Source organism: Saccostrea cucullata, unplaced genomic scaffold (genome assembly GCF_032062105.1).
Source record: "Saccostrea cucullata isolate Sc308-1 unplaced genomic scaffold, CSIRO_AGI_Scuc_v1 ctg568, whole genome shotgun sequence".
Classification (NCBI taxonomy): domain Eukaryota; kingdom Metazoa; phylum Mollusca; class Bivalvia; order Ostreida; family Ostreidae; genus Saccostrea; species Saccostrea cuccullata.
The window spans coordinates 210011-228819 of record NW_026933360.1 but is presented as its reverse complement, the minus strand read 5'-3'; the positions used below and the strand labels follow the sequence as shown (position 1 = coordinate 228819).

The 18809-nt window shown below is 35.6% G+C and overlaps 2 protein-coding genes and 1 long non-coding RNA gene across 3 annotated transcripts in view; 1 reads left to right on the top strand and 2 right to left on the bottom strand.

The window, feature by feature from the left end:
- Positions 1 to 7507, bottom strand: part of LOC134238096 (uncharacterized) — a 40972-nt gene extending 33465 nt beyond the window's left edge. Inside the window, exon 1 of the long non-coding RNA XR_009985934.1 lies at positions 7487 to 7507. This is a non-coding gene — a long non-coding RNA (uncharacterized LOC134238096). The remainder of the gene's footprint in view (positions 1 to 7486) is intronic.
- Positions 1 to 18809, top strand: part of LOC134238092 (uncharacterized) — a 381131-nt gene that overhangs the window by 227078 nt on the left and 135244 nt on the right. The gene's annotated exons all lie outside the window — the stretch shown is intronic.
- Positions 17932 to 18809, bottom strand: part of LOC134238093 (cleavage and polyadenylation specificity factor subunit 2-like) — an 82595-nt gene continuing 81717 nt past the window's right edge. Inside the window, exon 19 of the mRNA XM_062720219.1 lies at positions 17932 to 18380. Coding sequence (XP_062576203.1) covers positions 18288 to 18380 — 93 coding nt within the window. The 3' untranslated portion in view covers positions 17932 to 18287. The remainder of the gene's footprint in view (positions 18381 to 18809) is intronic.

Here is an 18809-nt window from a genome sequence, read left to right as displayed (position 1 = left end):
TTTGCAATTCTTGAAAAGAAGATTTTTAAAGAATTTTTCTACATCTTTCTATGTAAAACTTGGATTCCATTTTGTGGCCCCGCACTACCCCCAAGGGTCATGATTTGAACAAATCTGAATCTACACTATCTGAGGATGCTTCCATGTACATTTCATCTTTCCTGGCAAAGTGGTTCTTGAGAAGAAGATTTTTAAAGAATTTTCCTATGTAATTCTATGTAAAACTTTGATCGGCCATTGCGGCCCCGCCCTAACCTGGGTGTGTGTGTGTGTGGGGGGGGGGGGGGGGGGGGGGGTGGGTCTTGATTTGAACAAACTTGAATCTACACTACCTGAGGATGCTTCCATATAAATATGACCATTCATGCCTTTGCTATTCTTGAGAAAAAGATATTAAAAGAATTTCCCTATATATTTCTATGTAAAACTTTGATCGGCCATTGTGGCCCCGCCGTTACCCCAGAGGTAATGATTTGAATAAATTTGAATCTACACTGCCTGAGCATGCTTCCCTAAAAGTTTCAAGTTTCCTGGCACAGTGGTTCTTGAAAAGAAGATTTTTAAAACATTTATACCACCAAATTTTAACTATTTCTGGATTATATCCCCTTGAATAAGGGCGTGGCCCTTCATTTGAACAAACTTGAACCTCCTTCACCTAAGGATACTTTGTGGCAAGTTTGGTTGAAATTGGCCAAGTGGTTCTTGAGAAAAAGATAAAATTGTAAAAAGTTTACAACGACGACGCCAACGACAACGACGACAGTCGACGGACAAATTTTGATCAGAAAAGCTCACTTGAGCCTTCAACAACCGTCAAGAAGGAGCACATATATATATATATATATATATATATATATATATATATATATATATATATATATATATATTTATATATTTCATAAAATATCATCACTGAATTATTCAATAAAACTTGAGATAAATGATATAAAAGACGTAAGTAGGGATAACCGATTGAAAAAAGAAATGTGCAAATTATTTTCGGCATTCACCAATCTCAATATTGACGGAAACTTCTAAAACAAGCTGTTCCGTGATCGGGAGGTCGTGAGTTCGAATCTAGGCCGCGCCTAACCTAAGTCGATATAAAAAATGGGTTGCAACTGTTCCTTCGCCCTGCGCTCGGCACTTTGAAGTTAAAAACCAAGGTCCCGTGTCACGGCATGTGTAGGTACGATAAAGAACCCTTACTGCTCAATGGCAATGAGTGTCGAGTAAAGGTCAAAACTTAAAGCCCTTCACCGGTATATGGTGACGTTTTTAGCTCACCTGAGCCGAAGGCTCAAGTGAGCTTTTCTGATCAAAATTTGTCCGTTTTCTGTCGTTGTCGTTGTCGTCGTCGTAAACTTTTCACATTTTCATCTTCTTCTCAAGAACCACTGGGCCAATTTCAACCAAACTTGGCACAAAGTATCCTTGGGTAAAGGGGATTCAAGTTTGTTCAAATGAAGGGCCACGCCCTTTTCTAAGGGGAGATAATCATGAATTTGTTAAAAATTAATGGCATTTTTAAAAAATCTTCTTCTCCAGAACCGCTGGGCCAGGAAAGATGAAACTCTTGTGAAAGCATCCTTAGGTAGTGTAGATTCAAGTTTGTTCAGATCATGCCCCCCTGGGCAAGGGTGGGGCCAAAATGGCCGACCCAAGTTTTACATAGGAATATATAGGAAAAATCTTTAAAAATCTTCTTCTCCACAACCACTGGGCCAGGAAAGATGAAACTCATGTGGAATCATCCTCAGGTAGTGTAGATTCAAATTTGTTCAAATCATGACCCCCGGGGCAAGGGTGGGGCCAAAATGGCCGACCCAAGTTTTACATAGGAATATATATAGGAAAAATCTTTAAAAATCTTCTTCTCCAGAACCACTGGGCCAGGAAAGATGAAACTCATGTGGAATCATCCTGAGGTAGTGTAGATTCAAGTTTGTTCAAATCATGACCCCCGGGGCAAGGGTGGGGCCAAATTGGCCGACCCAAGTTTTACATAAAATATATAAGAAAAATCTTTAAAAATCATCTACAGAACCACTGGGCCAGGAAAGATGAAACTCATGTGGAATCATCCTCAGGTAGTGTAGATTCAAGTTTGTTCAAATCATGACCCCCGGGGCAAGGGTGGGGCCAAAATGGCCGACCCAAGTTTTAAATAGGAATATATGGGAAATATCTTTAAAAATCTCTTCTCCAGAACCACTGGGCCAGGAAAGATGAAACTCATGTGGAATCATCCTCAGGTAGTGTAGGTTCAAGTTTGTTTAAATCATGACCCCCGGGGCTAGGGTGGGGCCAAAATGACCGACCCAAGTTTTACATAGGGATATATAGGGAAACCTTTTAAAATCTTCTTTTCAAGTACTTCAAAGCTATGATTAGTGATATTTATATGGAATCATCCTCAGGTAGTGTAGATCCTAGTTTGTTCAAATGATGAACGCCTTGAGGGGGGGGGGGGGGGGGGGGAGTAAATTCAAGCCTGATGTGCTCAGGTGAGCGCTGTGGCCCCTGGGCCTCTTGTTATATATGTATGAGTGAAAAAATCTCGAATGGGACGTAAAACAACATACAACCAATCAATCATTCTCAAACAAAGCATCGAGCCCAACGTTAAACCAGAAGTCTCTGTCGAGAGTGTAGCTCTACTGGTCTGTACTTATAACAAGGAATGAGAAAAGAAGCCATTGCCATCAGACCAAAACTATAGAAGGAGTAGCGTTTTAAAGGAATTTCACAGAAAATTCTATTTTTAGTAATCATGGCAACACCGTTCATCGAAATCATAAACCGATGCACTGTTTTATGTATCTTAGTGTAGTCTACTTGTGTGCCAAGTTATATTGAAATCAGATCAAAACTGTTGGAGTAGCGTTTTAAAGAAATTTCACAGAAAATTCTAATTTTAGTAACCGTGGCAACACCGTTCATCAAAATCAAAAACCGATGCACTATTTTATGTATATTTGTGTATTTTACTTGTGTGCCAAGTAATACTGAAATCAGATTAAACTGTAGGAGGAGTAGTATTTTAAAGGAATTTCACAGAAAATTCTATTTTTAGTAACCATGGCAACACCGTTCATTGAAATCAAAAACCGATGCACTATTTTATGTATCTTAGTGTAATCTACTCGTGTGCGAAGTTACATTGACTGTAGGAGGAGTAACATTTTAAAGGAATTTCACAGAAAATTCTATTTTTAGTAACCATGGCAACACCGTTCATCGAAATCAAAAACCGATGCACTATTTTATGTATCTTAGTGTAGTCTACTTGTGTGCCAAGTTATATTAAAATCAGAGCAAAACTGTAGGAGGAGTAGCGTTTTGAAAAATTGTTTACAGACAGACGGACAGCTAGACAGACAGACGGACGGACGACGGATACCTTACTATTGCATAAGCTCTTCTGGTCTCTGACCAGTAGAGCTAAAAAAGAAAAAAAGCGGCGATTAGAGCTGCAAGAATATAAAAATAACTTTTGTACAAATGTTTGGCACGCCAAATTCACAAAAATGAGCAAAACATAGTTCCACAGTCGATAAACTAGTTTTAACGGTTGTAAACTATAGTTTCGGACTGTTAAATACAGTTTACAACGTTAATCTACATTTTACATCTGTAAACCGTAGTTAACGCGATAATCTATATTTCACAACCGTAAACTATGCTTAACACCAAAAACAATCATTTGCGATCGCAAAACATAGATTATCTGATAAATACAGGGCGAATTTGTTTCTCAAAAGCTGAGTTTAGTTTTGAACCAGTTTTGTAAACTGTTCGTTTGTTCCACAAACTGGTTTTAAAGTAGTTTAAACCCAGAACCGATTTTCCATTTGTTTTGGCAGTAACTGAAACCAGTTCGTTAAACCAACCAAACCATCTCCGATGGTGGTTTATTCGGTTTAAGAAAGAGCGGGAAGTATTTCAGTATGGCGGTGATGAGAGTTCGTGACTATTCTAATAAAGAAAAAAAATTATAAATAATTGTTTTTTCGAGGACAAACGACTCTTTTGACTAAAATGCCACATTCTAATATGTGATGTTTTATATATGTAGTGAAATTCCTTTGATCAAGTTGATTATTATATAATCAGGGTTTAAATTAGTCTAAGCAATCTAAAGTTATCTCCTATGTACAGTCAATGTTTCAAACATTCAGAAGATGAAGATCTGACTCAGCAGATCTTGGAAAAGTATATAAGCGGGCTCATTCAAGTCCCGGTGTTCAGTTGTGGAGAAGCCGTCAAGAGAAGAGAACGTCTCATTGGTAAGGTATTTGTGTTTTTCTCATTTGCGGTGTCTCAAAGTACTGCAGACGGACCATTTGAGGAACATAGATCCGGGTTAATAAAGAGTAAATAAATATTATAAACGGGTGTTGGAAACCCGGTGTTAAAACTACAGGGTCTGGGGGCTATAGTGCTCAAACAGAAGTGTCAGACCAGGGGCTTAGAGATAACAAAATAAGGAAAATTATGATATATAGAAGATCAGTATAAATCATTGAATTGTCGATTATTTTTGATTGTGTTTGTTCTTATATTTAATCAAATCAGCTAAATACGTCAAGTAACGTAAAGGAAAATTCTTTATCTATACTTCATCCGTGGTCGAACCCACAAAACACACTACAAATTTTTGGTGGCAGCAGTGGGATAAATTGATCTAAAACCCACTTGTGATTTTCATATTAAGAACAATTATTTTTTTTAAGAACTTTGTTTGAGAAAATTAGGTTAGGTTTCAAACCATGGATGACGTTAATAAAGAGATTAGTTATCTTGAAGAGAAAATTAAAGAGTTCTCCAATGAGAGTATGCGTTTGAAGGAAAAAGAGAGACAGAAAGCCTCAACACCAATAACAAATAGAGATTCTGGCATTGGTGCCTCGGAACAAGTGAGTTCTGAACCAAGACAAGAGTTTGGAGGAGTTAAACCTAAAGTAAAGGTTGAGGCTGAGGCAGAAACTGATTTTGACTACATCAGTGACAGAACACGTAGACCAGTTTCAGACCATGCGCTATATTTTGAAACACCTAGAAATGTTCCAAGCAATGTTACAACACGCAGGTTTAGAGACAATAGATTTGAAGTGCATGATGTTCGGGACCGCTTGGGAAAAGATGAAAAATCCAGTAAGCTGAAACCTGCAACTTATGATGGAACGACGTCGTGGTTGGACTATAAGTCGCATTTCAATGCATGCGCTTGTTTGAACCACTGGTCTGAAGAAGAGAAGGGGATGTATCTGGCCGTGTCCTTAAGAGGTCTAGCCCAAGGTGTGCTTGGAAACCTCCCAGAATATCTGCAGATGGATTTTAAAGAGTTGTCCAAGTCCCTGGAAGAACGTTTTTCCCCAGCTAATCAGACGGAACTGTATAGGGCGCAACTTAGGGAGAGACGACAAAAAGCGTCAGAAACAATACCACAGCAGGGCCAAGATATTAGACGACTCAAACGTCTGGCATATCCAACCGCTCCAGGAGATGTTTGTGAAACATTGGCGAAAGAATATTTTATCGACGCTCTTGTAAGTTTTGACATGCGTTTGAGAATTAAACAGTCACGACCCCAGAATCTGAATGATGCCATTCGACACCCTGTTGAGCTCAATGCGTTTGTTGGAGCAGAACGCAGAAGAAATGAAGACAGTGGTTTTGTTCGAGAAGCAGGAGGCGATAATACTCGTCATGAGACTAACAGTGGTAGTCTAGAGGACTCTATAAAGTCTATCAAGGAGATGTTGCTGAGCCTACAGACAGATGTGAATAAGATGAAAGCAGAGCAACAGAAGTCTCTTACTTACCAAACTACTTACAACACGTCTCGGAAGTTTGATGAGAAAAAGCAGACAGCAGGTACTTCCAAAAAGTGTTTCAAGTGCGGTAAGCCTGGACACTTCAAGAAGGATTGTAGATCCAAGAGTCCAAATAACAGTAAGACTTATGATGAGCCAAGACCATTTGACTCCTATAGCAAAAGAAAGTCTTTCAAAAATACAGAGACCGGTAAAGAGAAGTCTGGACAATTTAAAATGGCTACCCATAATAAAGGAAAGTCAGAAGAGAAACTTGAGGGTTCCATTGGAATCCACAAAAAGTCCAATGAACCAGGCATGTATATTCGTGGAACCATCAATGATGTGTCTGCCATGATATTAGTTGACACTGGTGCCACGGTTACTCTTATTTCACGTAAGGTGTTCGATGCAATCTGCTTGAAGCATGACGTGGAATTGAATGAGACCAGCCAGAAGATTTTATCAGCTTCAGGCACTCCTCTTAATGTACATGGAAAAACAGTTTTGAGGCTTAAATTCGGCAAGAAAATTATATTTCAAACAGTCATAGTTGCCGACATGACTATCGATGCTGTTTTGGGCTTAGATTGCTTGAAAGTCAATAGAGGCGTCATAGATTTATGCAATAAAAGTCTTAAACTAGGGGACGAATCCCATTCCTTAGAGTTTGAAGGAAAAATTGGATGTTTTAGGATAATCGCCTCAGGAACAATGACATTGCCATCAAAAACAGAAGTGGTGACAATAGGAAAAGTAATTGTGCCAGACAATAAGGAGTTTAATTTAGACGTTGGGGTAGTTGAACCATCAACAACTTTTCTTAATTCCGACAGAGGACTGGTCGGACGAACTTTGGTAAAAGGAGGTTCAAACGTCCCAGTAAGGCTGTTTAACCCATCAGAAAGTAATGTTACAATACATTCAGGAAGGACGGCTGGAAAGCTTTCGCCTATAGAGGATGTAATTGAGGGCGAATTAGGAGAATCGGAATCCTCTGATAATTTGTCTGAACATCTAAAATCATTATTCACGAAGACAAGCTCAAACCTGAGTAAGAAACAAGCAAAGGTTGTAAAGTCATTATTGATAAAGTATACCCACTTATTTACCAGGTCTGACAAAGATGTAGGAAGGACAGGTCTGACAAAACATACTATTAATACAGGTGACAATAGACCTATCAAAGAAGTGCCAAGAAGACTGCCTGAGCACATGAATGCTGAAGTAGACAAACACGTACAAGATATGTTGGAAAATAAAGTCATAGAGCCTTCTAACAGTCTGTGTGAGAACAGTGTTTGAGAAACTCGCAGCAGCAGGTCTAAAGCTCAAGGCTAAGAAATGCACATTGTTTGCGCGAAAGGTTGAATACCTCGGACATGTAGTGTCTGAGCAAGGAATATCAACTGACCCGAAAAAGACAGGAGTCATTCGGAAATGGCCTCGTCCGAACAATGTGACTGAACTGAGATCTTTTCTTGGATTCTGTAGTTACTACAGGAAGTTTGTGCCAAATTTTGCTGTATTAGCTAAACCACTCCATGTGCTGACACAGAAAGGCAAAAGATTTTTATGGTTTGAGGAATGTCAGGAAGCGTTTGAGATTTTGCGTGAAAAACTAATAAAAGCACCCATGCTTTCACACCCTGATTTTTCCAAACCATATATACTTGATACAGATGCCAGTGATGTGGCTGTAGGAGCTATTTTGTTCCAAGTACATGACGGAGAGGAAAGGGTTATAAGCTATGCAAGTCGATGCTTGACAAAGGCTGAACGTAAATATTGTGTGACACGTAAAGAGCTATTGGCCATAGTGAACTTTGTCAAGTACTTCAGACATTATCTGTACGGGAAAACTTTTCTTGTCAGAACAGATCATAGCTCCTTAAGATGGCTGTTGAACAAGAAAGATGCAGAAGGTCAGCTAGCAAGGTGGATAGAAACGCTATCTACATATGAGATTGAAGTACAACATAGGCCAGGAAGATTACATAAAAACGCTGATGCACTCAGACTGACTCAGTAGAATACCATGTAAACAGTGTGGGAACGATTCTTGTTCACGCAAGATGGCGAAAACAAGAAATGGAGCCCAATTTCGATCTGTATTTGAGGAAAAAGACACTAGCAGTATGACGTTGTTGGAAATACAAGAACAGGACAAAGATATCTCTCTTGTCAAGTCATGACTTGAGAACAACAGGAGGCCTGTGTTTGAAGACATAAGAAGTAACGGTTACTTTCTTCGATCACTTTGGAGCCAGTGGCACAGACTAACTCTAATGAACGGTATACTTTGTAGGCGTTGGACGGTTTTGGAAAGAAATAAAAATGTGCTACAAGTGATTCCTCTATTTGAGAGGCGTAATATTCTAAGACACTGTCATGATGATAGAACGCCTGGACAACTAGGAGTTCTCAAAACGTCGGCTCGAGTTCGCCAAAGATATTATTGGCCGGGCTTGCAACAAGATGTAAGGCAATATGTTACAGACTGTGGTGCTTGTACTATGCGGAAAAATCCTAATAAGAAGAAGGTGTCACACATGGAAATTGTACCCTCTGGCATGCCTATGGACCGCATAGCAACTGATATTCTTGGTGAGTTGCCCATGACAGAGAATGGGAACAGATATATTTTGGTAATTTCTGACTACTTCTCTAAATGGACAGAGGCGTTCCCAATGCCTAACATGGAGGCTAAAACTGTAGCAAAATTGATCGTAGAAGAAGTAGTTGCAAGATTCGGGACACCCAGAATAATTCATTCAGATCAGGGTAGACAATACGAAAGTGAGCTCTTTACAGAGATGTGTAGGCTTCTGAACATTCAAAAGACAAGAACCACTCCCTACCATCCACAGTCCGATGGGATGGTAGAGAGGTTCAATCGAACCTTAACAGCCATGCTAAGTGCATACGTGCAAGAAAATCAAAGAGATTGGGATACACATATTCCCTATGTCATGATGGCATACCGATCTGCTGAACATAAGTCTACGGGTTTCACACCCAACATGCTTATGCTCGGTAGGGAAACATCACTTCCAGTAGACTTGATGTCTGAGATGTCGGAGACTATGAAAGAGGAAAGTCCTAATCATTAGGCCTGGACTCTTCGAGAGAAATTAGAAAGAGCACACAGTTTCGTGCGGGAGAATTTAGAAACTGCGATGAACAGACAGAAAAGATACCATGATATGAAATTGTCATGGGAGAAGTTTAAGCCTGGAGATAAAGTTTTTGTATTCTTTCCTCAGAAAAAGATCGGCTGTTCTCCAAAACTTACTTCGTTTTGGCGCGGACCATATGAAGTGCTCGAACAATGGTCTGATGTACTATATGCAGTTTCATGCGGCAGAAAAGGAGAAAAACAAATTATACATTGCGACAGAATGCGGAAAAAGAGGTCTCAAACTCTTAGCTTTTTAGATAATTATAATAAAGAAAAAAATTCAGGAGCAGAAAGCTTTATATATATCTATATGCGGGACGCATATGTTTCGGAGGCATGGGTAATTGTAGTGAAATTCCTTTGATCAAGTTGATTATTATATAATCAGGGTTTAAATTAGTCTAAGCAATCAAAAGTTATCTCCTATGTACAGTCAATGTTTCAAACATTCAGAAGATGAAGATCTGACTCAGCAGATCTTGGAAAAGTATATAAGCGGGCTCATTCAAGTCCCGGTGTTCAGTTGTGGAGAAGCCGTCAAGAGAAGAGAACGTCTCATTGGTAAGGTATTTGTGTTTTTCTCATTTGCGGTGTCTCAAAGTACTGCAGACGGACCATTTGAGGAACATAGATCCTTACGGGTTAATAAAGAGTAAATAAATATTATAAACGGGTGTTGGAAACCCGGTGGTTAAAACTACAGGGTCTGGGAGCTATAGTGCTCAAACAGAAGTGTCAGACCAGGGGCTTAGAGATAACAAAATAAGGAAAATTATGATATATAGAAGATCAGTATAAATCATTGAATTGTCGATTATTTTTGATTGTGTTTGTTCTTATATTTAATCAAATCAGCTAAATACGTCAAGTAACGTAAAGGAAAATTCTTTATCTATACTTCATCCGTGGTCGAACCCACAAAACACATTACATATATAAGGCTTCAGAGAATAGATAAATGCTGCATATTGAAAATAATGGTGTTTGTTCAATAATAATGAACAGAATATGTTAAATTTTCCTTTTCAAAAATAAGTTTTGAATCATTTGGACAAACTTCAACATGTATGGTCTTACGTGGTGTGATGGTAGCAACTTGCCTAAAAGTAGAATAGATTCTGTATTTTTTAGTAAAAATTTTTGCTTTACTCCCGAGAATATATATTTACGTAAAGCACCAAGTGTTTCTAAATGTAGAATGAGTGATCATCTCTCATTAATTTTTAAATGTTCCGTATCAGCTAACGATAGGGGAAAAGGCTATTGGAAATTAAATACCTCTGTTCTACAAGATCCCAATTATTGTTCCTTGATAAATGATTTTTTTACCCAACCTTCCCAAAGATATAGAAAATGAAAATAACGCTCACACTAAATGGGAATTGATAAAACATCACATAAAGAAAATAAGTATCAAATTCTGCACCCCAAAAAATAAATCTTTGAAAAGCAGAATACAAAATATTGAAAAAGATATCGAGAGGATAGAAAATAGTCACTATACACAAATCAACATGATTCAAAAAAAAGATCTAGAAGACGAATTAGATAAATTATATGAATATAAATCTAAAGGTGCTCAAATACGATCGAGGGCTAAATGGATTGATGAAGGTGAAAAGAATACCTCTTATTTTCTAAGGCTTGAAAACAAACATCAATCACATAATGTTATAAATACAATAAGAAAAGACGAACAGATCTACGATAAAACTGACGACATTATGATATTAAAACAGCTTTGTTTATTTTATGAAAATCTGTACTCGAGTGTACATATTCCAAGCGATGACATTGAAAACTATTTAAATAATATTGACTTCGTTAACAAAATTACAGAGGAGGAAAAAATAAATTGCGATCAATTTCCGTCACTAAAAGAATGTTCAGAAGCAGTATATCGAATGAAACAAAATAAATCTCCCGGAATCGACGGTTTACCAGTAGAGTTTTACAAAATGTTTTGGAAACACGTAAATAGATTTTTTTACAATGCCTTAATAGCGTCGTTCGAAAAAGGCGAATTATCACAAACACAAAAAGGCTCTGTACTTTCTCTTATACATAAAAAAGATGCCTTAGATAAACTTGAAAATTATCGACCAATTAGTCTTACTAATACCGATTATAAAATTATAGCTTTCGTGTTAGCGGAAAGATTAAAACGTGTTATAGATAACCTGATAAATAAAAATCAGACAGGGTACATTAAAGGTCGGTTCATCGGCGCTAATGCTAGACTGATATAAGATATTTTAGAATATTGTGAAAATAAAAGTAAGGAAGGGATTCTACTTTTTGCAGACTTCCACAAGGCTTTTGATTCTGTGGAATGGAATTTTTTAATTAATACTCTTCATAAATATAACTTCGGATGCAATTTTATAACATGGATAAAAATATTATATAAAAACCCATATTTTTACATAAAAAACAATGGATGGCTCTCCAGACAATGTTCAATGAAAAGAGGAATTAGACAGGGATGTCCTGTTTCAGCGCTCTTATTCCTTTTTGTTATGGAAGTGCTTTCTTTGAAAATAAATTCTTCGGCAGAAATAAAAGGTTTTAGCATTGACTCACTTGAAAATGAAATCAAATGTATTCAACACGCTGATGACAGAGCATCACTAGAAAATGCGTTAGAAATAATCGAAAATTTTGGTAAAGTTTCTGGTACAAAACTAAACATATCAAAAACTGAATGTATCCTTTTAGGACGACTAAAAGAAAGATTTAAACAGGAATCATACATTTGTAAAACCAAAATTAACAGTCAAGCAATAAGATGCTTAGGCATATACATCGGAAACGATAAAACTGCATGTAATGAAAGAAATTGGCTTAATAAACTTAAAGAGTTTGAAAAAATACTAGACTCCTGGAGAAAACGGAAACTTACTATCTTTGGAAAATGTCAGATAATAAATTCATTAATTTTATCAAAACTCATATACACGGCTAATGTGTTTAGATAATCCAGATGGAAGTTTTATTAAAAATCTGAACAGATTAATATATTCATCTATTTGGGGAAATCGTGAACGCATTAAACGAAATACACTCATTCGCGAAATTAATAATGGAGGAATAGGAATTATTGATTTTGAAACGAAAGTTAAGGCATCAAAAGCGGCATGGGTTTCCAAAATTATAAATACCGAAAGTAGTCTAAAAGATCTTTTAAATGCATGTTTAGTACAACACGGGCTTAATTTACCCTACCTTGTACGATCAAATATTACTGAGATTACAGACTTCAACATACTCTATAAGTTACCTCGCTTTTATAAGAAAGTTTTATGTGCATTTAATCAGTGTAAAGCACAAAATCAAATAAGCGCATCGAACCAACTTTTGCGTGAAAATATATGGTTTAATAAGGATTTGAAATATAAAGGAAAAATTATTTATTTCAAAAATTGGATCGAAAGTGGTTTTAAATATGTAAAAGATCTTTTTGATGAAAACGGACTCAAATCACAAACTTAACAAAAAAAAAAAACTATCTTTGTGAATACTTAATAATTAAAACAATCTTTAGTAAATGACACGGTATAAATTCGAGTAATACTTCTTTCATCAATATTAACGAAATATTAACATTTTCCTTTAAATTTCATGATAAAAAAGAAAACATTGAAGACAAAACATCAAAATTTTTCTATAAAATTTTGTTGCAACAAAAGTCTCAAAAGCCAATTATGGAAACTATATGGTCAAAAGAGTTTAATATCAATTGCTCAAATCAATGGCAAAACGTATATGAGGAAAAAATTAGAAAATTTTTTGATAAAAATGTTGCTGAATTTAATCATAAACTAGTACATCATTTATTACCGAATAATCTCTACCTTAGTAAATGGAATAAAGATATTAATAAATACTGTCCAGTATGTCGCAGTGAAGAGAATTCTAAGCATCTGATTTTTGATTGCATTCAAGTTAAATTAATATGGAACAAAGTCTCTGAAATCATAGGTATAGATATTTGTTGGAGAAATATTGTTGTGGGTTTTAGTCATGGTATCAACTACAATACTTTTGTTTTGAATAATGTCTTATCATTTATTGCTTGTAAAATATTTAAATATAAAGTGAAATGTAGAATTATGAAAAATAATATTACAAGTGAAGACATGTTAATCTTTTTGAAAAATGCTCTTATGAAATTCTATTTAGTCACCAAACGATCCCTAGGCATCACATACAATTTTCATATTTTAAAATCTTTGGCAATAAACTTGTAATTATTGTATGTATACACTTATATATGTATGATATAATCTATATATGGTGTATATGAGGGTGACCTGGCCCTCTATACATGTTGCTAAGGGGTGTGTTGGACAGTGTTTTTTTTGTGTTCCCCATAGCAACAAAATTTTTCTATCTGTATCTGTATAAGTACTTTGTCAACATACAATTTGATTATATTATACTCAGTCTATTGATTTAAATACCTGTTATATCTTTCAAACATATATTATTTTGCTATTGTCAACATACCATTTGATTATATTATACTCTATTGATTTAAATACCTATTACATCTTTCATACATATATTATCTTGCTATCTAATCTAGGGAGCCCCTGGCACCCTTAGTGAGGGTTATTATAGGGGGACATCTGCGGATGTCATTGCCCCAAATCTTTGTTGTCATATTTTCATGAATTTAAAAAAAAAAAAACAAAACAAAACATGTATGGTAAATTGTAGAACATACTGTAAAGACAGCTTAAATACTGGAAATCTAAAGAGTAATTATAAATACCCGAGTGTTTATCTTTCCATGTGTTAAAAATGTGGAATTTGTTCATTCGATTAATCTTTGAGGCAATCAAAATAAAAATACTGCACTTTAACTATGAGTAAGATAATCAGAGAATATGAATACGTTATAATTTCTTGGAATCTTTTATTAAGAAAAAGATTTTAACAAATTTATTTGCATGTGTAATGTTTGGTTAATGTATTAGCCTATATTGTTCTGCATCTTTTTGACGCCATCTTGTATAAACTGTTCTTTTGTTTTACCGAGGTAAACCAGACGAAATTTAAACCAGTTTGAAAAACTAGTTTTAAACCTTATACCAAAACCTGAACCAGTTTATGTGCAACAAATTCGCCCTATGTTTATCAACAAAATCTATTGTTAACGTTTTATTACAGACAGATAAACTTAGATTAGCATTCGTAAACTATAGTTAACAACCGTTAAATATAGTTTTACAGATGGTTTGTAAACTATAGTTTACAGTCGATAAACCTAGTTTATCAATTGTGAAACTAGGTTTAGCTCATTTTTGTGAATTTGGCGTGCTATACAAATGGTCAATGAAATAATGGTCAACCATTGATAACACTATAAAGTGTGAATAGATATCAAAAAGACTATTAATAGGTTTTCCTAATAAATTTACCGGTAATATTTCCTCACTTAGAGCATCGTGGCAACGAACTCGAAGTACAATTTGTACTTCATAATAAACTTGCTTACATATATAACATGTACATGTATAAAGAGAAAATTATTGAATATGGAATGAATTGTCCAAAATTAATTAAAAGCTTTTAAAATGTGCTTTAATCAATGCATTTCGGTTGTTCTCCTCTGAATACAGTCGTTTGTATAAAACTCGACATATTCATTCAAAGCTTATTAAAGCTAAGTATGATTCGAAAAAGGAAGGTGTCCGCCATATTCGATCTGATTCTCGCTATATCTAAGGTCCACAATGTAAAGCCGCCGACTAAGTCATTAGTCGTCACCGGTGTGGTTGGACGTATGCTATACAGCACAAAAATCGAATATGCGCCTAGATTGACAACAATTTTCTTGGAATGAAATTTATTACAGTCACCTTCGGCTAAATGCAGTACTCGTTACATTATTTTTAAGTATTTATATTATACCGCACAAATGACAAAAAGCAGTTTGGGTATTACCAAGTCAGTGATCAAATTTAAACACGGCGGGTTTTAAAGGGGCAATGCGATGAAATAATTTGGACTATAAAGTCTATTGGAAACCAATTGGAATACATGGTTTTGTCTACAAATTAAATCTTCAGACCTAGGTCTAACTGTGCTACAAAGGCAAAAGTAAGAAATGTTTGCTGAGAAAATTTTTCTCTCTAGTTTGAAAAAATTAAGCATAGAAGAAAGTACATTTGTTGGGTTCATTACAAAATGAGACGGCCACTCTCCCCAAGTTTTAGTAAAGTTAAAAGTAAACACACAACAATATTTTAGAGGAAACTTCGAGTACTTGGAATGCTTCAGTATTAAAACATGTATGACTATCTCAAGTTGATTTCTAAAACATGCCACCATTCACTGTTTCTAAATTATCTTCCATTAAATGAGGGAGAGCCCTTCATTTGAATATACTAGAATCCCTTTTACTCAAGAATGCTTTTATGGCATGTTTGGTTGAAAATGGTTTTAGAGAAGAGGTCGTAAATGTGAAATATTTAAAGTTGGACACAGCAGAAAATGTGTGATTACAAAAGCTGTCAGTTCAGGTGAGCTAAAAATAATATGACATCTTGCCTGTTACACACAAATCTAACTATGTCTTTTGTGTCAGTACAACATGCAAAATGGTCTTCTCATCCGCAAATTAGCTCCCATAAACCTAAATTTCTTTACAAATTACAAATATTGACAAATAAATCTGTGTTCATTTTTAACCTGATCAAGATCTTATCTCGAATTTTTTTCTTCATTCCATGCTTATGGCATGAAATAATTTTAAGAAAGCTTCATGCAACATTAACACAGATCAATGTTTTTAACACGCCTTCATGAAAATACATTTAAGAACAGATGTTACCAAAGGTCATCACCGACGTTGAAACAGCTATTGTGTCCAACTCTGAGAATAAATCAGCCAAACTGTATTCACTTTATATTGATTTTGGTATTTTAATTGTTAAATATTTATTTCTCAGATGGTGCATAAGCACATTTGTAAACTGTATTTTCTATTGTCTTCAGTTCGTGACCTTCTGACCAAAGACAGGGACACAATGGATCCAAATTTTACTTGATAGGATAATTTTTCAAATGACCTGGGTAAAACCTGTCAAAATATTATGATAAGTCTTCCAAAGGTCATTTTAAATTGACATTATGTATCTCCTCCCAACAAAAACAAAATAATCTCCTGAGTAACTATGTCCCATCTGTTCTTTATCAGTAGGATTTTCCTAGTACAGTGGTAAAATTATTGCATACAAGTATTGTAGCATTTAATCATAACTTGGCCGTTTTCTATGGGAGAATTTTAAAGATTTATCCTACGTAAAACATTGATATCCCATTGTGCCCTCACTCTATTCGATAGGGGTTATGATTTGAACAATTCTGAATCTTCACTATCCCAGAAACCTTTCACACGTTTCATTTTTTTTGCCAACTAGTAATTGCGAAGAGTTTAAAAATATAACCCATCCAATTTTTCTTATTTCTTTATTATTTTCTCTTTAAAAGGGTTGGGCCATTCATTTGAACAAACTGGAATCCCATTTGCCCAAAGATACTCTGTGCCAAGTTTGGTTAGAGAACAACACCAAGAACGTGAGGCCCAGGGGCCACATCGCTCACCTGAGCACTGGCTATGAAAAAGAACAGCATAGTTTTAAAAGGCTTAAATGCATAAGTGGTCCCCATCTTCCCCTAAAAGGGAGAGGGGGTCTTATTTGAACAAAATTAAATCTACACTAACAAAGCATGCATACGTATTTTTTTTATGCTAAATGACCTTTTTTCTACAAGTCTGAACTTTAGTTGTGGCCCTACTTTAACCCCCCCCCTCCCCCAGTCATGATTTGAACAACAAAGTTGAATCGACACCACGAAAGGATGCTTCCCAATCAATAGCTTTTCTCTTCTTGAAAAGAAGATTTTTCCTACATATTCCTATGTAAAACTTTGATTGATCAATGTGGCCCCACTCAGCCCTGGTTCATAATTTGAACAAACTTGAATCTACACCACATGGGGATGCTTCAAAATAAATATGACTATTCATGGCCTTGCTGTTCTTGAAAAGAAGATTTTTAAAGACTTCCCCTATCCAGTCTTATGTAAAGACTATTGCTCATCCAGTGTGGCCCCACCTACCCCAAGGGGTCATGATTTGAAAAAGCTTGAATATACACCCCCTGCAGATGCTTTCATATAAATATGACTAATCATGGCTTTGCTATTCTAGAGAAGATTTTTCCTATATATTCCTAAAACTTTGATCGACCATTGTGGCCCCACCCTACCCAGGGGGCCATGATTTGAATAAACTTGAATCTACACCACATGAGGATTGCTTCAAATAAATTTTACTATTCATGGTTTGCTATTGGCTCAGGTGAGCTAAAATGACAATGGACACATTTTGATCAGGCCCCAGGATTATGAAATAGAATTAGACTTCAGTCAAATTTTCAATCACCTTTTCAATGTTTATTGACTACTGAATTTATCTCACAATTTGTAAATAACAGTACTTGAGTAAATCAATTTTGAAAAATATTTTAATTTTGATCTGCTAGACTATCACAAAAACTAAGTAAAACATGAAGATTCTGACTTAAGCTTAAGATGCTTCATGTTCCTGGGGCCAGAATAACTCACCTTTTATCTCAGGTAAGCTAAAAATAGTAAGGTTAAATGCATAGTCCACAATCAATATTATTCTGTCACTTTTACCTTCATTAATATTTTTCTTTTCACTATTTTTGCATTAAACACATCATCTTTTACTCAGTGGTAAGAACATCTTCTTAAGTTATAAATTTTTTTCCAGGGCTCCACCAGCAAGTTGTACATCTCCATATGAGTGTAAATTTCTCAGGAGGGACGTTTAAAAACAAAGAAAAACAGGATTGCCAAAAAAAGAGGGAAGTGAAATACAGGTAGATGACATTTTCCCACCATATTTATTCTACACACATGTACAATGCAGTCTGCATCATGTAGGCACTAATGAAGTGTAAAAAATGCTTAACATTCTGAATTACAGATGAGAAAATAACTTTCAACCGTTTCATTTGCTACTCCTCGATAACAATAATAAACAAAATTTTCCATGTCATTAGCCACCAATATATCATTTTTCAGTACACACTCTGCATAATCTTAAAAGTTCTTTCACACACACACATTCATTTTCAATGTAAACAGTCATACATGGAACAGTGGAAGTCTCACGGAATTATCAGAACACTACAAATGCATGACAAGGATTACACACATGTTCACATTCTATGGACGAGAGGTCACACAATGGCATACTGATTGTAGAGAATCTGTCGAATTTTAAAGAAGTCCTCACATATCGTCCCCTCAAGCTGTATCCTGCCTGCCTCATTCTGTAATTGATAAGAGACAAGATAGAGATAAAATAAAAGTACATTGCTTGGTCAACTTACTTCCCATGTAACAAACAAGACAAAGATACTTTTTTAAGCAGCTTCTTCATAGTTTATAACATTTTTTTACTTATCTATTCAATACTTTTCATTTAAAATCTTACAAACATGCCCTATCCTCGAACTGTAAACAAGGAAATTTTTGTCCCTGTTTTATTTTCACCCCTTTGGTCCTTCTCTCAATTGGGATAGTTTAAAATAGGTATAATTCAAAGAATACAGTAGAATTTCTGAACAACTGTTCCTTGGTTAATTTAAAATGGGGCAAGAGTGTTTGCGAGTGTGAAAGGGTGGGAAAAAAAACATGGGTGAAAGTTACTCTGTATACAGCATTAAGTATTATAAATGTGGATTTAAGGTCTGTATGAT